At 39.3% G+C, this 22,458-nt stretch overlaps 1 protein-coding gene across 1 annotated transcript in view; it reads left to right on the forward strand.

The window, feature by feature from the left end:
- Nucleotides 1-21,848, forward strand: part of CUBN (cubilin) — a 132,036-nt gene extending 110,188 nt beyond the window's left edge. Inside the window, exons 57-67 of the mRNA XM_052696991.1 lie at nt 3,282-3,482; nt 5,077-5,206; nt 6,115-6,332; nt 15,665-15,870; nt 16,773-16,935; nt 17,424-17,632; nt 18,289-18,436; nt 18,567-18,748; nt 19,848-20,013; nt 20,892-21,127; nt 21,538-21,848. Of these exons, the coding sequence (XP_052552951.1) occupies nt 3,282-3,482; nt 5,077-5,206; nt 6,115-6,332; nt 15,665-15,870; nt 16,773-16,935; nt 17,424-17,632; nt 18,289-18,436; nt 18,567-18,748; nt 19,848-20,013; nt 20,892-21,127; nt 21,538-21,645 (1,967 nt within the window). The 3' untranslated portion in view covers nt 21,646-21,848. The remainder of the gene's footprint in view (nt 1-3,281; nt 3,483-5,076; nt 5,207-6,114; nt 6,333-15,664; nt 15,871-16,772; nt 16,936-17,423; nt 17,633-18,288; nt 18,437-18,566; nt 18,749-19,847; nt 20,014-20,891; nt 21,128-21,537) is intronic.
- The last annotated feature ends 610 nt before the right edge of the window (nt 21,849-22,458 follow it).

The following is a 22,458-nucleotide window of genomic DNA, read 5'->3' on the forward strand; positions in this document are numbered from 1 at the left end:
CACAAAGCTATATTTCAAAATGTAAGGACAACTGAATTACTTACCATGTGACCTTTGGAAACCAGCATCTGTCAGTGCTGTGAAGTACCAAGAGATGATAAATAGAGGAGAGGTTGACATCAAAAGGCCTCGAAGGCAAACGAGAGCAGAAATTTAAAGAAACACATTCACATCATACCAAGTAATTGATCTTTACAGCAGTATTTGGAAGAAATCTTGTCAAAGCTATCAAACAAATGTACAGTAATCGTGATTGAAAATTACTGTTTCTTGGTGAGAGTTAGAGCTATGCAGAAGGATAGGAACAAGCGTGTCTAAAAGATAATAGCTAGGCAAGTAACTTAAATTTATTTATTTAAAGAACTAGACAAGTAACCGAGAGATCCAAATATTGACGTAGACCTAATTAGGGCAGGTAAAATAATGAGGCTATCCAGAAAGAAGATGTGAGGGAAGACTAGAGGGGAAGAAAGCTCTCCTATTAAATGATTTTCAGAGACAAAAATAAGATTTTAGTCTGAGCAGAAAGAGGCCTGGCGGAGGGAAGTAGAGATATGTAGTCATCAGGATAGAAACAGTAGTTGCATCTGCCATTGGAAATGCAATTATAAAAGCTAATATGGAGGTGAAGAGAGGACAGTGGGAGAGGAGATGTCTGACTGAATTCTCACAGATGTATTAGAAGAGAGGAATACAGTAATGCCAGAAGGATGAGCAAAGGCTCTTAGGCAAGCTTTTATGAAGAAAAGCAGAGCTGGCTATGTGAAAAGTGTATGTCATCTCACAGAGGATGTGGGTCTGACATCTGGCTAAGAAAAGATCTCTGGAGACTCATGAAAAAAGTTCCATTGTAGTGCAAGGGACAGAAGTTTCTCTAGAAAAGATCTAAGATAGAATGAGAGTAAAAGAACCCCAGAGAAGAATTGCTGATGATGTGCTGAATGTGGTTAGAGTCTGGAAGTGTGACACAAAGAGATAGGACAGAGGTTGAACATTATTTGCAGAATAAAGCATTGCAGCATGGTGAGAAATTAAGAAAAAAATGTGAGTAAACAAATAGAGAAAACAAGATAGAGATCAAACAATCATCGACACTGCCAGGAGGAATAAATCATCAGTGATGTTGGCCTAAACAAGGACGATTCAAGTCCAGAAATCAAACCCCTTGCCCTGTGCCCTGTGTGGTATTACCATCTTAGTCTTTCCAGTTCAGATACTCAAAGCAACCTGTGATGGACATTGTAGACCTTTGCTTTGCTGAAAAAACGTTTGTCCTTCATTGCTTTCTCCAAAGAGTTTTCAGAAAGAGGTCTGAGTTGCTTTGTCTAAGCTTTCCAATTCTCAGATTGCAGTTGTCTCAATTTCATTTTTTCCATTTCTTTGTATTTTAAAATTATGGTGTTTTTTTAAATTATATCACATTATCAAACCTTTTAATAATAGAATGGGATATGAAGAATGTTTTTACTTTCTATTTAATGATGTAATTAGTTGTGTGATGCAGCTAGTTGTTTCCATCTTAGTAGCTCTTATCAGATTTGAACTAGTGCCATATTTCACTTCTGGCATAATTATGAAGGATATTAGAATACATCATCGTCATTTGAGAGCAGAAGAGATTTTAAAACTAAATCTCCAGAGAGGATCTAAAATATATCACACTGCGCTCTCTGTCATTTGTGTAAATCAGAATGATCCCTGATTCCTCCATTCCTGTTTGTCATCCTATTCAATACAAGCCATCCTGATTTCCACAACAGGAAGTAGTGTGTTTTGGCTGGACAACCTGCAGGAATCCTCTGCAACAGTAGGCCCAGCATCTCCTGTTAAATTTAGATAATTCCTGATTAATCCTTTGCAATTAAAGTAACTGTCCCACTGCTGCTAATAGATCACAAAATATCACAACTTCAGTAAGCATGTGACACAACAGCTTCTATTATACTCATAGACAATGAAGAAAAAAAGTAATAAAACACCCCATTGTTGCATAAACATATTAACTGATGGAGTTTTATTTTCAGTAGATGCTCTGTGTTTCTCACAAACAGCGCTAATCCAGGTCCTTGCATAACTCATGGCTCCTTGTTTGCTCCCATGATACCCAGCTTCTCCAGATCTCACCATACATCCCATAATCCCTGGGTGCCACCACCTCCTCCCCATGCCCATGGCTTCCAACACAGCAGAGAGGTGGTGATGTGACCCTGAGCTCCCAAGGTATGAGTGGCTGGTGCTTGGCAGATCCCTCCCCGAACCCACAGCCCTTACACAGCTTGGTTGTCTTTGGGGGTGTTCCTGTGGGACTCTTCCTCAGCTACTGAGCTCCATGAAACTTACATTACTAACATGTTTGAGTTGAATATGAGTGCAAGTGGTGAGGTGGATAGAAAGTCAGGAAGATGGGGCAAGGAGTTGGACAGGACGGCTCATTCCCCCAGAAAGCTAACTGCAAATGAGAAAATGAAAAAGTAGGGGGAAAGATTCCAGGTTACTACCTTCCCCACTTCCATTTTTCTTAGTGCTTCTAAATAGACAGCTTTTCACTCCCCTTAATAACTATACTTGACCTGATCCCTAATTGCTCCTGAAAGTCTTAATTTCTTTTCCTGATGATTGGTCATCTTGAAATCTCCACTGACTGCCACAGTTACAGCATTCAACTGCCAAACTTCCAGATTAAATTTTCTTATTTTTCGATCTTGTAAAGCAAACTGAAGAATCTGAGTTTGGGTACCCCAAAGTCTGGGGGAATTCAAGAGAGAAAGAAGTCAGAGCCAAAATATGTTAGTATGTGGATTATTATTATTATTATTTCATTTTCCCAAATTCTCAATCATATAAAATTCCCTAAATTGAGTAATTCTACATTGGGGAAGATAAAGTGCCAGGTAGTAAGTTGCCTGTACAAAAGGTGCATTGTTTTCATCAGCAGAGGGAGTCTCTAATTTCATCAGGTCCTCTCATATCCTCCTAGATGGTGTTCACTCAGTTACAAACTGCCAAGAACTAAAAGGGTTTGAAGCATTGTCCAGATGATGTGATGTGCTGGAGATAAGATCAATCTGATGTTTTATATACATATGAGGTCCCTTTGCCTTTTTGTCCTTCAGTTTTTCTGCACCTTAAAAATTGACATTCACTTTCTCAGCAAGCAAATGAGATCTTGGAATGGAAAGTAATAAAAATGTAATTCTTATCCTGTACGAGTTCTATGTACTTGCAGCTCAATAAATCTCAAGGAAAATATGCTAATACTTTTGTGTTGTGTATCCATGTAGCTCCAGCGCTCTTGAGCAGAATCTGTCTTTATGATGGAGTAAGCATCTTCAGGGGCACCAGGGTTACCCCACACCCTGTCATCACGTTCTGTGGAAGTGAGGTCCCTGAGCCTATCAGTGTCTTTGGGCCTATGCTGCTCAGCTTCTACACAGATTCACACATTGTAGGCTTTGGGTTCCAGGCAAGGTATAGAACAATTGGTAAGTGCCTTACCTTTGGAAATACCTTAAGTGGATGTAGGTTATTCATGTGGTCTGGGACATATGGGGCTGTTTGATCTCACCGTCTTCCTTTCAAGACACTACATAAGGCTAAAAACTGAAACACTTTGCTGGAAAAAAGTAATGTAGGTTGTTGGTCTTATTGTTTCTGTTTTTTAAGATTATGTTTAAGAAGAAACATCACCAGATATTCAATTGAGGCTACTTAAAAGATTCTGTTACATACAGGAGGGTGGTTTTTACTAGAACTACCTTATACAGTGCAGGAGCCAGAAAAGGATTGTTAAATGGAACCACCTGTATGCCCCAGTTGATGATCTTCTTGCAGTGCCACTTATCAATATAAATAAAAGTCAGGATCTAGATATATTTTTCTTATGTAAGAAAAATTTTCACCAAACCTTTTTGTCTTTCACATGTGATCTCCTCCTTTTTTTATTAAAGAGGAAATGTGTACTTGAAAAAGAATTTTTCAACTAGTTTAGTATTTAGATCTGTAGGAAAATAAATATCACAAGAGATTAAATTTATTTTCAAAATCAATTGTAATATTTTGTAGGTTTAATTTCTAGAGACGCTAGTTTGATTTTTGAAGGTTATTTCATTTTCTGACTGCATAGAAACGGATGAGCTCTTAGCTTTGGTATTTCCCCTAATATATTTCTCATGTTTAAAGCTTCAACAAGAAGCATTAAGTTAAATATGTTGTATAAAATGAATGGCCTGATGCAGCTAAGAAGGAGAGAATGGCACTGAAAGATGACAATGTGCAGTTATTCATGAAAAAGACCTTCATAACACACTCAAGTTAATTGCTGCTATCTGACTTGTGACTTCTGACATTTGAGAAATATGACTGCAGCCTTATAAGCATGTTGCTGTATACAAAGCAGATTCTAGTAATTAACATTCCTCTTCCCTCTAATAGTATTGTTTGCTGGGGAAAAAAAAAAGGGAAAAGGCTTCCCCCCTCTAGTGTAGAATAATGCTGATTCTTTATCCTCCTGGCTCCCGTCCTTTATCTGCCAGTGCACCAGGATGCCAGGCGACTGCAGCTGAGGAGTTGAAGCTCTGCATCCAGCAGTCCTGTAGGGGAGGCTGCCTTTGTGAAGGTGATAGCCTGGGCAAAGGCAAGTCCTTTGGAACATGAAAAACTGCATGTGTGTGTGTGGCTTTGGGCTATTTATCAACAGGATGCAGGAAAGCTTTTTTTTTTTCTTTTCTTTTTTTTTTTTTTTTCCTCCTCCAAGTTAAGATTATAAAATAAAGGCTGAAGCTAACAATGGAGATTAGAATTGGTTTTATAACAGTTTTTGTTCCCTCAAGCACTGAAGCTGGGAACAAACATTAGCCCACATCCTGGTCTCATTAGCATCTGTGGTGTGAGCCCAAGCAGTGCCCTCCACTCCCAGCTGCAGTTCCATATGTTCTGAGCACAGCCATCCCTCTCCACTGTGAGCCCCAGGACAAGCCAGGCAGGGACAGTCCCCAGGGTCAGTGGCATCTGGAACTATGAGATTTGGGATCCAGCTGGGATTCAGACACTGATCGCTCCTTTCTGTTTCCCTTACAGCTTGTGGTGGCACTTTCAGTGGCTCTGTTGGCGTTATCAGCAGTCCGGCCCATTCAGTTCTGGATTATCACAACGATATGAACTGTTCATACTACATCACGGTTGGAAGTGGAAAAGTAGTGGTCCTCAAGTACGTAATCACAGTTCAGCTTGTCATTAAGGTGACGGGGTGGTGTCTGATTTCAATTAAAGACAGTAGTGATTGACAGTTTTCCCAGTCTTTCCATTTCTAAAGGAAATGAGATATATCTACTGAAATCACCTTTTGTCAGAATCCCTCCCATCTTTCTCTGTAACTGATATGCAGAACATCACCATAATTGTAGCTTCTCGCTTTGGCTAACAAGAGGACAAAAACATTGTAAAAATACAGCTCACTTAGTTAAATTCTGTCAGCCTTTGGGAGTTACAAACCTGCTGTGAATTGATGTAAGAAAAATTCAATTTTATTAGAAGGCCAATGCTCCCCTTTTAGCCTAAGTAAAGACATCCAGCCCAAAAGAGTACACTCCTGAGTGGGTGCTGTCCTGCCTAGAATGGACATGGGGTTGCTACAAATTGTTGACATTAAAAAATAAGGTAGGTACATTCTTCTGTCAGGTATATGCTGACTGTGCATTAGGAGGTAATTTCCTAGCTAAGTAGTAGACCCAGGTGGCCTGCACTCAGCCTTCATTTCACATGCCTCTCACGTACTCAAGGAAATTGTAGGGTAAGCAATTTGCAGAAGTGTGAGAGGGCATGTTTACACAGGGGAGCTCTGGTTCTTCATAGAGAGCTGAAGTGTGCTTGTATTGCAAGGGACATAGTGGGTAAGGGTCACTATTTATTTGGAGGTGTTTTGCCATGCAGTTAATAGTTCTGCTTTTTTGGGGGGGGATTTTTTTTGAACAAAAATACCTTTGGTGTCTGTTTATGTCTGGCTTTGGTTGTTGCTATTACTTATGCTTTTCCTCAAGCCCTAAAAAGCCCTTAAAATCCTAAGAACAGGATTAGAAATGAAAATGTCATATCTAATGCTCCAAGTGTATTTTATAGATTCAACAGCTTCCAGCTTGAAATATCTCCCTCCTGCTACAAAGATTACGTGGCTGTATATGATGGCTCAGATACTCGTGCTCCTCTCCTTGGGAAATTCTGTGGATCAGAACTGCCTCCAAATATTAAAAGCTCCGGTAACCAATTGTTCCTGGTATTCAGTACGGACTTCTCTGGATCAGACAGAGGATGGAAAGCATCATTCAGGGAGACTTTAGGTAAGGATATTATCAGACTCAGACCTCAACAATCTGCTGGTAAGTGACTTCCTTTGGTGAAGAGCTGTTTTTGGTCTCACTCACTAAACACTGAATGATACTGGAAGCAGAAAAAATGTTTTTGAGCTTGTCAAAATTGATTTAACTAAGCAAGACTAAGATTATAGCAACCTGCTTTCCATCCCTGTTTCTTAACTGATTCATTTTATTCTTTGTTAACCTTTTCCTGCCTCTTTGAAGGCACAAGCATTTCTTGAGTGAGTGAAGGTTTAGCAACACCCAAAGGCTGCAAATCTGGTAATGCCTGACCACTCTCATTTTTCAGTGTTGAAAGGTTGATGGGGCCCTAAACCTATTCATTTCCTTGCAGTTCACCTCATACACTTCTAACAACTAAACTGTGAAGATCAGTTAAAATTAGGGTTTCCGCCATACACAGCTGTGTTTATCTCAGCTGACTTGGAGGATCAATAGCTGACCCCCACATGAATGGGATCATAATGAGAAGGCACTGGATATTGAATGTTTTGGTGGACATGAGCCAAAGGCTAGATGCCTACCTGTGCGACCAATTACAGGGTACCTGCTTTAGCAGGGGGGTTGGACCCAGAGGTCCCCTGCGATTAATTCCCTTAAAAATGCTTAAGCTCAGAGGTCTACTTTTAAGGTTATGTTTTAAAAGGATTTTTTTTACCTTCTTAAAACATCTGAATTGTTTAAGGATGATAAGCAACAAATGATTATTGCAAGTAAATTGATGTCATTTCATCACTTCTAGTTTCTTGTGTAATTAACTCAATGTGTTTGTGATTAGAAAGAAGTAATTGTCTGGTTTAGAAAGCTGGCACTTGGACAGTTCATAATGAAAGGCTTTGTGGTAGGACAAACATAGTCTTCTGCTGAGTCATTGAATCCCCTCCCAGCCCCTAGCCAGCGACTTTCTCACTTCATAGAGTCTGAGAAAGTATTTACAGATAAGAAAAATAACTGGATCTACAGTCTTTGCCAAAAAAAATATTCCCACAGAACCGCATGGTCATTACCATAATTAACTCTTCTTTTTCATGAATCACAGTAGTTGCTTCAGTAGTCTTTAAGACCAGTCCTACGGACTTTTATTTTCAGTGACATAATGTTGTTTCATGTGTTGTTGTCTTTAAACTATCAGGCATCCATTGTCAGAAATCTTCCAAAGCCTGGGCTTGTGCTTCCAGAGTGAAATCATCAGGAACTTGCTCTTGCTCTTCCTGTTGGCATACAGTCAATTTCTATAGCCTCTGAATTTTGATTTATTTGTATAACTTTTCAGAAATCCTGCTTAAGCACACAACAGAACACAAGTCAGGCTTATCCCAGTCAACATCGTGTCTGATTATTTCCTTAAGCAAGGAGAAGTCTTTTATGAATAAACTTTGACACCTACTAGTCTGTTTTTCAGAGGGACATTTTTGCAGGCTCCCAAGTAAAGGGAGGTTGCCAGACTTACTCAGGAGCAATGGATTTTCAAGCTGGAAAAAATGGCCATGTGAAGATGTGGGTTGTGTGACGAAGTGCCTGTAGTGGTGAGATGCTTAATGGTAGGTCTTCTTTCTCCTCTGTGGGAAACAGGCCACACCAACTAAACCACACAGCCTTTAGGAAAGATTCTGACAGTCCCATGCCAGTGTGTGATGGCCAAAAAATAGAAAAGTATGTTATAATAGGGAAAAATGAGTCATAGTCCTACAAACTTTTGCTGTTTGATTTGTCTGGGATATAGATCCAGGAAAATTTGTGACACATCTTTGTACTATGAAATCTGAGATTCTGCTTCAAATAAAAGCAAATAAAACCAAAATAATGAGCACAATATTCTGTAGTTACTCTAGGGAAGCACAACAGGATAACGTAATTATTGAACTCTGCTTAGTGTTGTGAGTGATCCTGATTATGCATTGGAAAGAAGCAAGCAGAAACAGTAAACCCATTTGTAGCAAAACAAGCTATTTCCTTTCCTCACAAGCTCTTCCAGTTTCTTCCCTGGTGAGGCTTCTGTCAAGGGTACAGCCAAAATCCAGGGCTAAGCACTGTTCATCTCTTGCAAATTTTATTACTAAGGAGACATTCTTATGGCCATTAGAGGGGGAGAAATACAGCAGATGAAATAGGAAACTCAAAGAAGTCTAGCAAGATCTATAGTAACCAGGCATTCAAGGAGTTAAACATGAAAATTGCTTTCACCATGCTACTCCATATGCTCTGCAGCATATTGCTGAATGCACTTTTCACAACCAGCATGCCAGATGTGCTCTCAAGCTGAGCTGGTGAGCTGGGGCTGACTGGAGCATCTCAGCCTGTTCCGAGTGTTATAACTGTGGAAAGAAGCACTCATCTTACTGACCTTTTTGCTGCCTTTGTTTGCAGTCTGTAAAATGAGAATTATACTTCCTTTCCACTGTGAGTGTGTGCTCCTCCAGGCAATCAATAAAAGGATAAGAAAAGATAAATCAATACCAGCTTAAGGCATTTGGTTACTTGAGATGTCTATGAAGTAAGAAGAGCTAGGATCTCTTCCCTAAAAGTGAGGTCTGCATGTTCTGAGTCTGTGACTTGACCAAAGATCTCCTGATTATCTCTATAGCTCTAAGGGGAGACCTGATGATCTCAGCTGACCCTTGCTGGCAGGGACAGAGTCTGCACACACCTCAGCCATGCCTGCTGTGAGTCTGTGCTTTGGTGATAAATAGAGCTTCTGCCTATTCCCATCCAGCGGTGGGGTGACCCTCTAACCTCTCATAGTATATATGCTCTAAGGCATATGATATCAAGGCAAAGAAGAATTCTAAGATTTTGTGTGGGTCTTTGTCTTGTTTTTAATTTAAAGAATCAGCAACCCCTTTCAGGAATTGTATTGGTGGCCTTATTAACAGCACATCATTTTGTCTTGGCAGCCCTCTGTACTTTTGTGCATAGCCCCATTTTCTCAGTATCAAAAAATATAGCATGTTCTAAACCATCAAAGAGGGGTGCAAAAAGTTTCTGAAAGGCAGGTCTGCTCACTAAGGTTGTTTGAGGAAGCCCCAAGAATTTGCAGGAAGCAATGTTACACATGGTTAGATATGTGAGTTAGGCCAGAAAGCTCTTCCTGAGCTTTCATCAAACAAGCAGAAGGAAAACAGAGCTGGCAGTGGTGGGGAAGGTGGTGTGGAGAGGCTTAGGAAGATTGCCTTCCTTTTCTATGCAGCCCTAGGTCCTGTTTAGCTAAAAGCTGTAGTCAGATCCCTCCTCTCCCCTTTTCTATGCTATCTCTTTTAAGTGAGCAGGAGGAATTCACATTTAAATTTTGTTAAAAAGCAACATGTTGTACTTCATTAATGCCAATGCCACAACTTGTTTGCATTACCTTGGAGCTTACCACATAATGGCCACAACTCCACTGCACTAGACCCTGCACAGACAGAATAAAGCAGCAATCTGCTGTCAGAGTTTGTGATTTAAACACAAGTCAAGGAAAAACAGATTGGTATAGACAGGCAAGAAGAATAAGGTGGCAACAATGAGAAAACTCGTGATGTATGCTCTAGGGCAAAAGAAATGCCTTCAAACCCCTTGGCAACCATCAGGCTGCTGGAATGCAAGAGAAGTCCTTAAATACCCCATCATCTGCGAGGGAGACTGGCAGCTTGCTCATAGTCTCATTGTCCTCCTTTGGCTCTGTATTTCCCTCAAGGATCCCTAGGTCCTTTTTATTCAAATGAGCATTTCAGACTACTAATTATTTTACATAGGAAAAAAAAGCACAAGCCAGCAAAGTGTAGAAGAAAAATATTCTTAAAAAGGAATCTTCTCATTTCATGTATTAGAAAAATGTTAGAAATTAGAATTAGAAAAAATGATACATAACTCATAAGTTATCTAGCATGTGTATTGTAGAAGATTAACTGTATGCTTTTCTTTCTGACCAAGTGTTCTGTACCTTACTTGATAAATTACTCAGAGGTGTCTGCCTTCCTTTATGCTATTAGCTGTGTATTAAATTACTTGTTTCCTGTTTGGAACACAATACACTAAGTGTCTGACACTGATAGGTTTACTCTTATGCTTTCCTCTAATGAAATTAAAATGTGCTTTTTAAAAAAATAGACCCAGTAGTTTTTTCCACGGTACTTTTATGCTATTTTATCAACAACAAATTTTGCTTAGTATAGGTCTGCATCCATTTCTGGCTTACAACCCAAAACCTTGGCTTACTCTGTATTCTTTTTCTGGGTGCAGATTTCCATGAGTGCTCAGCATGCACAGTTCTCACTGATTTCATTTGAATTGTTAAGGATTGCTGGGAAAAAAAAAAAAAAAAAAAAAAAAAAACATTTTTGAATTGGCAGCAAAAAATGTAAAATGTTGGTTGGTCATCCTGCTGCACAGGGAGGGGGTTTGTGCTGTTTTGTGGTTTATTTCTAAATTCTTGAACCAGCAGTGGTAATTTTTTGTACTGATTTATGTCCCTGGGACTGGTTTCCAGAAATCTATCTGGAGGTACCAAATGTGGCCTCAGCGCCCTGTGCTGCAGAGGCCAGCTGAGAAGCTGTGCGCAACTCACAGGTCTTCTAGGAAGGCTTTCTTTGGGCGTTTGATTCACACTGTTCAACCAGTTATATTACACATATGTTACATGTTTCAGGTTCATGACACTGTCATGACTTAACTATGATTAGCTTATTCTATTAAAACAGTGACTCAGTCGTGGCTAATATCTTCTTTTGATCCTATTATAGTCTGTGAAAATATCAACATCCATAACAAATTCAGAATATCTGTTTAGAAGACAATCACAATCCCTGGACCATTTCTAAATGTATTTTGTGGCTCAAATCTCTGTTAAAAATATGCATCAGTATGTACTGGGTTGAAATTTCTCTCAATTTAGAAAGTATTTGCAGTCTCTTCAACCGTTCTGCAAAAAAATACATCTGTTGAACTTAGGGACAGTCTACATATGCCTCTCAGAAATGTCAGCTATTTAGTGCCTGTAACATTTCTTCTCCCAAAGCAAAGTAAGGAGAAGCAGTTCACAGACTCAAACTGGACTGTCAAGAAGAAAGGTGGACATTTAAATAGGAAATTTCTGAGTGATCTGAAAAATGAGGTGAAAATTTATTTTGGATGCAGTGAGCAAATGTAACTGTGTAGTAACTAAAGGTTAAAAGATGATGGGATTCAGATAAAGACGCTCAGGTGTAAGTCAGTGATTTCAGCTGAAAATGTGTACTCCCGTGCATACAAACAAAGAACAAGGTTCATACTGCAAAAGAGATCTGCTAATGCCTGGGCAGCTGTGATGCCAACAAGTACATTAATGCAATATTAGCAAATGTAAAACTGAGGCCAGACAGCCTGTCTGCATCTGGTCTCCAGGCAAACATTGAGGAAATGGTTGGGGTGGTACTACATTACTGTGTTGCAGAACTGGAATGGGCTTGCACGGAGCGTGGCTGGGCTCATATTTGGGGTGAGCTAAGAAGTCTAAAACCTTGAGAGTATCAATTTAATCTGAGTGCATTTGTGAAATCTTGTTGAAGCAAGAGCTGGGGGCTTTGCAATCTTAAATATATGTCCCCACTGCCAAACCATCAAATCAGTGAAAAACCTTTCTCTTCGAAGGTGATGCTGGGGTCTGGAAGGAGTGAAAGCCTTGTGGTGAGGCTGTCCTTGCCAACAGGCCTGCTGCCTGCACAAAGTCATGGGGCCTGTACAGTGGCTGCCAAACACACCAACTGACCTCAAAATCCCAACTTGTGATGGTTTACCAACCCATAGTGTCAGCTAAGATGAAGAATGGCAGTACAACTCCTCCTCCAGTCTTACGTAGTTCTTAGTGTTTGAAGGCAGAATCCTACTGAGCTATGAACTGATTACTACAGCCGTAGTCCAGCCACTCCTCTGCACTGAAAATAAAACCTGTTAGGAATGAAACATCAGACTTGAGTTATCCTTGCTTATTCTGATTTTTCAGAGTTCTCATCCTTTTAGTTGAAATCAAATGTGATTCAGAAATCTAGGAAAGGTTCTCATTACTATTCCAGCAGAAGTAGAAGGGCTATTTGAATTTTGCTGTCTTTTTATGCACGTTTGTAGAATCTGTTTAGTAAAAAGAGAAGAACAGTGTTAGCTTTTTATGAAATGTCTTTGGTTTAGCTGTTTCCAATAGAGGTAAAATTGTTCAGCAGTTTGCATCCGTACCTGTACAAATGAACCTCACCCCTGGCTATGCTTCAAAGGTATGCAGCTTCAAAGACTCATCTTCATCTTGACTCTGTGTCTGGGGGATGTAACTCTTCGAGCAACGTGTGCTTGCTCTCTGCTGTAATTATTTTTATTTGCCATAGGGAATCTTCAGTCCCTTCTTTCCTGAATGGTTCCTCAGCCTTTTAGTTTCATTAACGCTTCCCACCAAAAGCAATTAATGATGACAGTATGTGTCCTAGTTCTGATAATTTGTGTTCTCTGGCAAGTTGTGTATGAGGAGGACAGGATTGCAATGTGATTTATGATGACCCTAGATTTTTAAATAATAAACCAGAAACTGAAACGAAACAGTCGTCCATCTGGCCCCTCAAAAATTGTTCTGCAAGGTACATTTCTCAGTATTTTTTATCACATTTAGCTTTTAATGACAAAGAGGCTGTTCTAAACAATTAACATACTTCTGTCCTGGCTTTTGCCTAAATTTAACTGTGTTTTGTTCTGGCCATGTTAGCCAACAGTGAAAACCATTCCGTCAATGATCACGAGGATGCTGGATAGCAATTAGTTGGCCTTCTGTGTGGGACTGGTAATGATTTTTAAGACACTGAGATGCAGCCTCACTAAAATGAGGTGCAATTGGATTTCTCTTGTAAGAATTAGTTCTCCTTTTGCTTGCAAGTGTTCCCCAGATATGCACACATTCACTGTTCTGTAACTTCTAGTGGTTGCAATCTGATGTATAGTTGATTAGTAGTGAAAAACACCAAGACAGATTCTCAGCAAGAGCTGCCCTTTATTTGGTTGGTTGCAGGGCTACGTGCTATCTGGTCAGCTTTCGCTGCAGACATTATTCATAACGTACCATTCTGTGACTCACTCCTGGCTGAGGAGGATTGTGAAAGCCAATGATGAAACCTCATTTTTATTAACCATATATTTTACTTTTAGTTATTTATCTTCCCTGTGTTGCTGTTATTGGCTATACCAAATAGAATTCATTTTCTTACAATGAGGTTTTGACTTGTTTCTCTGTCTTGGCTTGTTTCTCTATCAGGTCCTTTTTATGTGCTGTATACATATATGGTTTATCTCCGTGTTGATTTTTTTGAGATATCTTTATGGTTGCACAGCTAGCCATAAAGGGCATCACTGAAAAGGTCCAGGTGTTTGGTACCCCAAAAAGGGGCAATCCAGCAGCACTGACAGCTTTTCTGTTGCACTGCTCTGTGGCAGTTCTCTGATTCCTGTTGCAGTGTTCTGGCTGGCACGTTTGCAACTTCAACCATGAAAAGGGTGAAGTGCGGCTTCGTAAGACAATCTGACCCATATGCCACTAAAGTTTCAATACTGCAGGGCTGGAGGGACAGAGTACGACCTATGGCAAATGATTGTATGCTTAATGGTATGCTTAGTACATTATTCTGAGCAGGAAGTGGCTCCAACAAGGCTGCTTTGGGAGGACCAAATAAATCATGTAGAAGGGTGAATCCAGAGAAAAATACAATGAAACTGCATTCTTAGGGCCAAGGCAACCTCCTGTCTGACATTTTACTCCTTCCTAAGGATATCTGTGAGAACGTGAACGTGATTTATTGGTCATGATTCTCCCACTGTTGCTCTCAGATTCTACAGCACTATGGGAATTAACAATAACACTTTTCCAACTTTCCAACTGCACTGCTGGAGCAGCCCACAAAATTGGACTGCAGTCTATTAATTCCTGATTTTTTCACTTTGTAATCAGTCTCTTCTATTCATTTTTAGCTATAGCGAAAGCTTAAATCTCATGTCATCAAGATTTTGGTTTAAGCAATCTTCTTTCTAGGGTGGAGACTTTCCGGCTTTGGTTAGTAGGGCAGCACGACATTTATCCTTAGTCACTCTGGTTTAACTATTGCAGTCTTGCAAGACAGGGTTGTCTCCAGCCCGTGGTTGCTGATGCAATCCTGATATTTGGATGCTGATTTTACACCAGAGGGATCTTTTGTAATGTTATAGCTTAAGTAGTGTGCAGTTTTGTGTGACTGGAAATATATCAGTGGGTCAAGGTTAAGTCGCTGCAGCCAGGCAGGCAGATTTTACACACACAGATGAAATTCTCCAGCGATGTTCATATTGCCTATCCACAGCTGTAGCCTCTTTTGATAACGTAATTCTTCCAAAAGGGATCACTGCAGGAGACATCAAACTGCTTGCAGTTAACCTTCACCCCATGCAGTTTGCAAATGCTCTTTCTCTGACTCACAAGTAAGATTACAAACCATACTTTGTTTGAATTCCTGTGCTAAATAAGTGGCCAGGAAACCCCACAGAGACAGGGGAAGGAAGCGTACAGTAAACAAACTGATCAGTTACTAACCCAGCTCTGCCTCTGGAAATCAAACTGCCGAAGAAAAAAGGTGTTTAAAAAAATCCCTTTGGATAGTCTGTATTTTTGCTTGTGTGTAATTAGACACAATAAGAGGGTTCTGGTCTTCTGTTAACGGGTTTTGTCCAAAAGTCATTTCTTTCAGTGTGACGGAAATCACTGTAGGGTTCAGCTGTTGGCAGTGAGGAGTTTGGGTTAGGGACTTAGCTCTGAATGCAGTATCAAAATGAAAAGAGCCTGCTTTTCTGAAGGGTTCTAAGCTCCCACAAAGTGAAACACTCCCAGAAATAACTCACTTTTAGATAGATTCCTGAATATGAGTCTGGGCCCCAGAGTGAGACTGCAAAATTCGATCCCACATCATTGAAGATGTATTATAAAAACAAGTAACTTCGTTTTTCAGCCAGCTATTCAAAGGCAACCAGTCAGTGCCCCCTACTGTCCAAGTGTTCGTACTAGCAGGTAGGAATTACATAAAAAAAGTCTTCTAACCACGGTTCTACTTGATTCTGTCCTCTGTCTTCTGCTAGTCCCTTTTTAAAAATGTTGCTTTATTTTCAAATGGATAATGGTGCCTAATGCTGTTTCTGTTAAAATCCTTTCAATAATTCAATTAGTAATTGTGAGACAGGATAGTAAAATGCTGAAGCACAGAAAAAGCTGTTATCTTGATATGAAATTTCTGAAGATTAGATGAATGCCAGGAGTGGCTTCTAAAAAGCTTCTGCTTCTTCAACAGGACCTCAACATGGCTGTGGTGGCTACTTGACATATTCAGCTTACAGTTTTGGCTCTCCAGTCTCCAACGTGAGCGGAAGATATGAGAGAAATCTGGACTGTGTGTGGGTCATAACTGCACCTGTAAACAAGCTGATCAACCTCACCTTCACCTCATTCATGCTGGAAGCTCATGTTGCTCAGACCTGCCAATATGATTATGTCAAAGTAAGATAGCTGCGTGTTTTAACAAAAAAACTATCAGAGAGATACAATCCATAATCCTCTCCATATGGCTGAAACTTAATTAATAGAAAATTACCTTATGAAGAAATTAAGTTGCTTGATACAATTATAGTTCTTTGATAGGTTAGATAATGACTACAGATGACATCCTGCACTTTTGGAAACCAGTGTTTTCATGTTGTTATGCATGCAAGCTTCTGTACTTACACTACCTGTACTACTGCACTTCCTGAGTAGTGAATTCACAGAATAGAAGCAGAACAAAACTCAATCACTTTGGAAGTAATTATGAGCACTCACTGTGTTCCCAAATTGTTTGAAAAGACTTTAATTTATAAAATTTTGAAGCTGCTTTTCTGGAGATTGGTGTATAAAACATAAGATAGTTTATAAAATGCTGCAAAATAAGATGCACCAAGGGGTGTTAAGAGTGTTGAGCATTAGAAATTTTCGGTTATGTGGGGGATGAATTCTACATTTTCATAGAATCATAGAATCGCAAGGTTGGAAACAACCTGCAAGATCATCTAATCCAACCACCCAAATCACCCATTTTGATGAATAAAATCAACCTTTATCATAGAAAAGTGCTTAGAGATTACATCTAAAAAAGAACACAGTACTCCAAATTAAAATAGAATACATTTTTGATGGATTTGCTAAGACAGGACCAGAATGTTCCATAATGAGATTTTCACTATCCTGCAGAATGAGTTAATATGGCAGTGAATAATTGTAGTCATCAAGAACATCCTGTTAAAGCACAAGAGCACCTAATGTGCTTTCAAGTAAGAGAAATTGCAATGTCAGGAGAGGTCAGAAAACTTCATTTCTATTTCTTTGTTTTTCCTAAACTATTGAGTTGTATGCTTTTCTTATTCTAGCTTTATGATGGAGGCAATGAAAATGCCAACTTGGTTGGTACATTCTGTGGATCTACAGTGCCAGCTCCTTTTCTTTCTACCAGTAATTCCTTGACTGTGAAATTTATCACAGACAATTCTGTGCAAAGAGAGGGTTTCAATGTTACCTACACCACAGTGGATCGTAAGTATATATTACTCATATATTTATGCATCTATATATTGTTGTGACTCTTTTGTGAAAATATGTATTATTTAAATAATAAGTTATTAAGATTTGTTCCAGGCACAGGGCCCAGGCAATTGCAGAGGTAGTCCCTGGTACAGCAGTACTCAGCATCTAATAAGCAAGCTGAAAGCAGCACTGCTGGTTCCCCTGTGCAACTGTCTTTGGTCTTGCTTGGTTGTGGGGTGGATGCACAAGGAGTGCAAAGCAGGAACACCCTGTCGTGAGCTGTTAACACTGATATTACAAATAAACATTTATCTGGTTTTTGTAATGCATTGACACAACATTAGAATGTGTTCTACTTATTTTTTTTTTTCCTTCTCGAGTATAATAGGTAAACACGGGAGTATATTGTCCAGAGTAGTTTTGTTTAATAAATAAATGTCATTCCTCAGTTTGAAGCATTTTCAGTCTATGATGCATTTATTATTTTTTTTAAACAGGATTATGTGGAGGAACGTATAATGCAACTTCTACCTCCCTAACTGCAGCGTCTCCTAACTTCCCCAGTGAATATCCACCCTTTACTCTCTGTACTTGGGTCATTGATGCCCCTCCACAGCAGCAGGTCAAGGTGGTGATAGAGACCTTCCACCTCCATTCCAGCCAGGATTGTTCTCAGAACTACCTTCAGCTCCAGGACTTACCACTGGTGAGAAATTTACGGTCCATATCATTCCTCATTTGCATTCAGCTCTCCTCACTCTTTTCAAAGAGGACAAAAACTCAGTGTTTGGTAATAGATTAGTTGATGATTCATGCCAAGGATACATCCACAACATTAAGCATTGTGCCCCGCTTACACTGATTTCATGGAAGCACACTTACACGCACTGAATTTAACCTGGTAAGTATTTTATAATTATTCACAGTTGCACCAACTAGCAGAGCTGCTAGGTTTAACACCCAGAACCTACAGACCAACCAGAATCTTTCATAGACTAAATGCACTTCCTTCCATCCAAGAATTCGCTATTCATGCCAGGAAGAATGTTTGTAGGAAGCACTAGACGAAAAAGAAAAAAAAAAAGTGCTTAAGAAACACAACTGTGTATGTTCACTGTATTACATTATTCCAAATCTTTGCCTGTTTTTCACTTAAGTTGTGAAAATACTTGTTACACTGGATTTGCTTCACATCATAACTGAACATATAGTATTGAGATATTAACAAGTTATTTCCTTGAGAGCTGTCAAATGTGATTGCCTAACTGATCTGTAAGTGCTAAAAGAATTGTTTACCTAGAGTTTGATAAATAGAAAACTGCTGTATTACTACTTAGAAGTTTGTGATGTGTTGAATTCTAGCACAGCCAAGGATCAGCCCATAGATTCTGTGGCACTGAAACTTTGCCAGTCCCTGAATTTTATTCTCATGATCGCACTGCCATTGTGACTTTCAAATCAGATGAATACAGGATTAATAATGGAGTCAGATTTACCTATCAAGCTACAGGTAAGCTTGAAGAAATGTCAAGAAAATCTACTATTATAAAAAATCTGCAGTTCTTTTTGTTGATTCCATGCAGTGAGAAGCAGTACAAGAACCTGCAAAAGCCTACATGATTTTAATTTTCTTACTCTAGGTTGCAGCAGAGAGTATAACCAGCCATTCGGTTACCTGAAGAGCCCTGGCTGGCCTGGTCGTCACCCCAACAATGTGGATTGTTCTATCATTCTGCGAGCTCCCCTGAATCACACGATTTCTCTCTTTTTCCATGCTTTCAGTTTGGAGGACAGCATCCAGTGTTCACGTGACTTTCTAGAGGTATTAAGACAATGTATATATATGTGTGTGTGTGTGTGTGTGTGTGAGCCTGAGTCAAAATGTGATGAAGGACATTAACAGGGTTGACTGAAGTATGATCTGAACTGACATTAGGACCTACCATATTGTTAAAGTTTTATGGTGAAAGATACTCAAGTACTGTAGCAAGAGGTTAAACATACACTATACTAAGTTTAAGACCAATGAATGGTTTTGTTATCAGAAAACTTATCTTTAATTAACTCGTGTTGATGTTACCCAATTTCAGAGCAAGCCGGGTAGTTTTTACCTCATATTAACAGTTGTGCATGAACAGAAAGCATAAATCTGAGTACTTTCATTCCAGCATCAGATTCTGTCTAACTGACATTTTTCTTAAAAAGAGATATTTTTCCCTTTTTGCTGGGGGAAAAAAAAGAGATCTACTAACAAGCACAGGATACTTGCAAAAGCCCTATGTTGCAGGAAAAAGCGTATCCTCTGCATGGTCTTTATCATCCTTGTTCAGGTCTTCCCCACATTTTGTCAAATGACAAAAATCCAACGTCTGTGGGTGAATCATTATTAATTCTCCTTTAATATCCTCTTTACTATCTCAAGAAATGGATCTGAACTCCACGATTATTGGAGCTCAAAAAAAGCACCAGATTAAATCTGAGGTAGGTAATATGAGCTGTGTCTTAATGTGACCAGAGAAAAGAGTGATCTGTGGAGTAAAGCATTAATCTTTTCATCTGGAATAGTAACTTTTCTTATGAAAAGTAAAACATGGATTTGAATTTCAAGAGCACATCTTAGCTCCTAGCCAATTAGTTCATATTAGTCAGAAGATGTACCGCACCATAAAATTTAGCTACCAGTTGCAGATGATATTAGTTCTGTGCAATTGCTCACAAAGCTCAGACGGTCTGATTAATAGTGTCTTTTCTCTTCTCTGCAAGAAGATAGTAGGAAAAATAAAAGTATTAAATGATAATTATAGTATGCAAGCAAGTCTATTATATAATTTGCACTGTGCTTGCATCACTGCATAATTGTAGTAGTATATAACTGGCATGGGGATTTAATGTTGGCAGTGTTTTTCTTGTGTCCCTTGCAGGTCAGAAACGGGAGTACTATGCAGTCACCACTGCTTGGCAGGTTCTGTGGAAACATTGTGCCCAGTCCAATCTTCCCCCAAAATCATGTTGTTTTCCTTCATTTCAAGAGTGATATTTCTGGGGCTCATGATGGATATGAAATTACTTGGACATCATCACCAAGTGGTAAGATTATAATAACAATGTGATTTCTTTAACTGACACTGTACGGAAGGAAAACACAGACAGGTGGAATCCAGCCTGCTCATTTGGGGCCCTGACTCATCAAGACCTAAAGCTTTCCCAAGCACATAGCTGACCCTGTTTTCTAGTGTTGAATTTAGCAACCTCAGAAGATACAGTCTACTTAAACTGGCGATGTACATGTTTCACTGAGAGGCCAGAAAACATCAGGAATATCTATCTTGAGATGGTGATGGTGGTAATGGTGATGGTGGTGACTCAGTCTAGCTCAGTTGTGATAGGCCCTAAGATCTAGATGCTGCTGAGCCTGAAGAGGACTGACATTTTCTCCAAGAAAATAATTTAGCTAAAATGCTGTACAGTGACTGTGTAATAGGCCTATTCAAAAATGGTGTATGAAATGGGGGTGAATAGCTGGATAACAATTTGCTCTTGACATTAAGTTACTGAAGAGAGCTTATGGTCTGCACAAAAGCACTGCAGAATAATTTTACAGTATTGGGTGATTTGGTAAGGAAGAGGCAAATGAAGTTCAGGATAGGAAAGAATTGATGAAGCAGATGGAAGAAAAAAGAAAAAGACAATCCTAACTTCACCTACAAAAATATGGTTTCTGAGTTGATTTTTAGCATTCAGCAACATCCAGTAGCGTATGATGATCCTTCCATAATGTCAGGCTGCTGAAGCTAGCTAGAGCTTCACTTTGTCTTGTTAGAAAAGTGCTCTTACCTGTGTTCACTGTTCCAGCTCAGTGTCTCTCCATTTTTCAGTGCTACTAGTAATATTGTACTAACGTACTACACTCTGTAGTATCTTGTGAAACTGAGTCTCCTCAGCTAATTAAGCATCTCCATTTCCAGGATGTGGAGGAACATTATACGGCAGCACTGGCACATTTGCTAGTCCCAGGTACCCTGCGACTTACAGGAACAACACTGACTGTGAGTGGGCCATTACTGTGCCCAAGGGACGAATTGTCACAGTGAACTTCGATTTCATCAGCATTGATGACCCAGGGGATTGCAGTAGCAACTACTTGATCCTTTACAACGGGCCAGATACCAGCTATCCTCAGGCTGGGCCATACTGTGGGATGGTATGTATTCCCTTATGCCTATGACCCTGTAATTGGCTAAAATTAGTTTTACTGCACCGTACTTAAGATTGTTTCAATAACTTTGGCATGAATTGTATACAAGTGAGCAGAGGTGAATGCATAAGGCTTCTGTGGCATCTTAGTAGCCTTTCTCTATGGACCTTACAGCGACATCTAGCGGGTGGCATCATCGAGCTTTTTTTTTTTTCTCTGAATTCAGTTGCTGTATTTGTGATTAAAATGTTCTTAACATCCTATGAGAGAAACGTGACAGCAGTACCTAGCACAGACATGAGACCTCTTCAATCAATGACTAAATCTGTACCCCACCTGTAGCGCTGTGATTGGCTTTTTCACAGGATCTTGGTGTTATGTAAAACTTTTCAAATCTTCTTTGTCTTTAATTTTAGGATACAAACATTGCTCCATTCACTGCTACGTCGCATCAAGTCTACGTAAAATTTCATGCTGAGTATGTGACTTTACCATCAGGATTCCGGTTGAGCTGGAGAAGCTAGAATGTCCCTTAGGAGAAATATATTACTGTTCCTTGCTATGCTGAAGAGACTTTGGATCGTAAAATACATTTGAAACCCCGTTCTGGTAATTGTGACTGAAGTAAGGCCTTTTGAAAGTTACTGCAAGTACAGCTGTTAGGAATTTCAAAATTCTGTCAAAAATGTGACCTCTCGTATTGAAAATAAACTGGTTTTGAAACATATTTTATTATATTCTTCTTTATCATTTCAAATGCTTTTGTAAGTGTGCAAAAAGAAAATTTACAATTAATGCAATGAGAAGTTAATTAGCCAGGATAAAACTTAAAATATTCAACATAAAGCTGTTAAGAGGAGCTAGGATACAAAGTTATCTCCAGTTAGTTCTGTAGTTCATGTCTGTGTTTCAACCATTTCTGAAAAATCACAGAATTGTGGAATCATTTATGTTGGAAGAGACATTTAGGATCACCAATTCCAACTACGTTAGCTAAATCATAGCTAACATTATTCAAACTAGAATAAAATCAGCCTTTGCTAAAACTGGCCCCTGTCCTATAGCCATTTACACATAAGCTGAAGAGCCAAAGAACTTCACATTTCTGTCTCTATATTTATCATGTCAGATATGTAGACTTCAACATCTATGTTGTAACCGCATTTATAAAAAACTTGTGAGACTTGTGGCAAAAGTATCACCTTCCTAGGCAACTTGTGGGCAATTTTAGACATTTTAAAAATGGATGTAATTTCAGAATAGGGCAGATACCAAACTATCGATTGGCTTTTTACTAACGCTAGTTTGCTCTCTCCCCAGGCTGACACACATCTTAT

Source organism: Tympanuchus pallidicinctus, unplaced genomic scaffold, assembly GCF_026119805.1.
Source record: "Tympanuchus pallidicinctus isolate F22 unplaced genomic scaffold, pur_lepc_1.0 scaffold3, whole genome shotgun sequence".
NCBI lineage: Eukaryota > Metazoa > Chordata > Aves > Galliformes > Phasianidae > Tympanuchus > Tympanuchus pallidicinctus.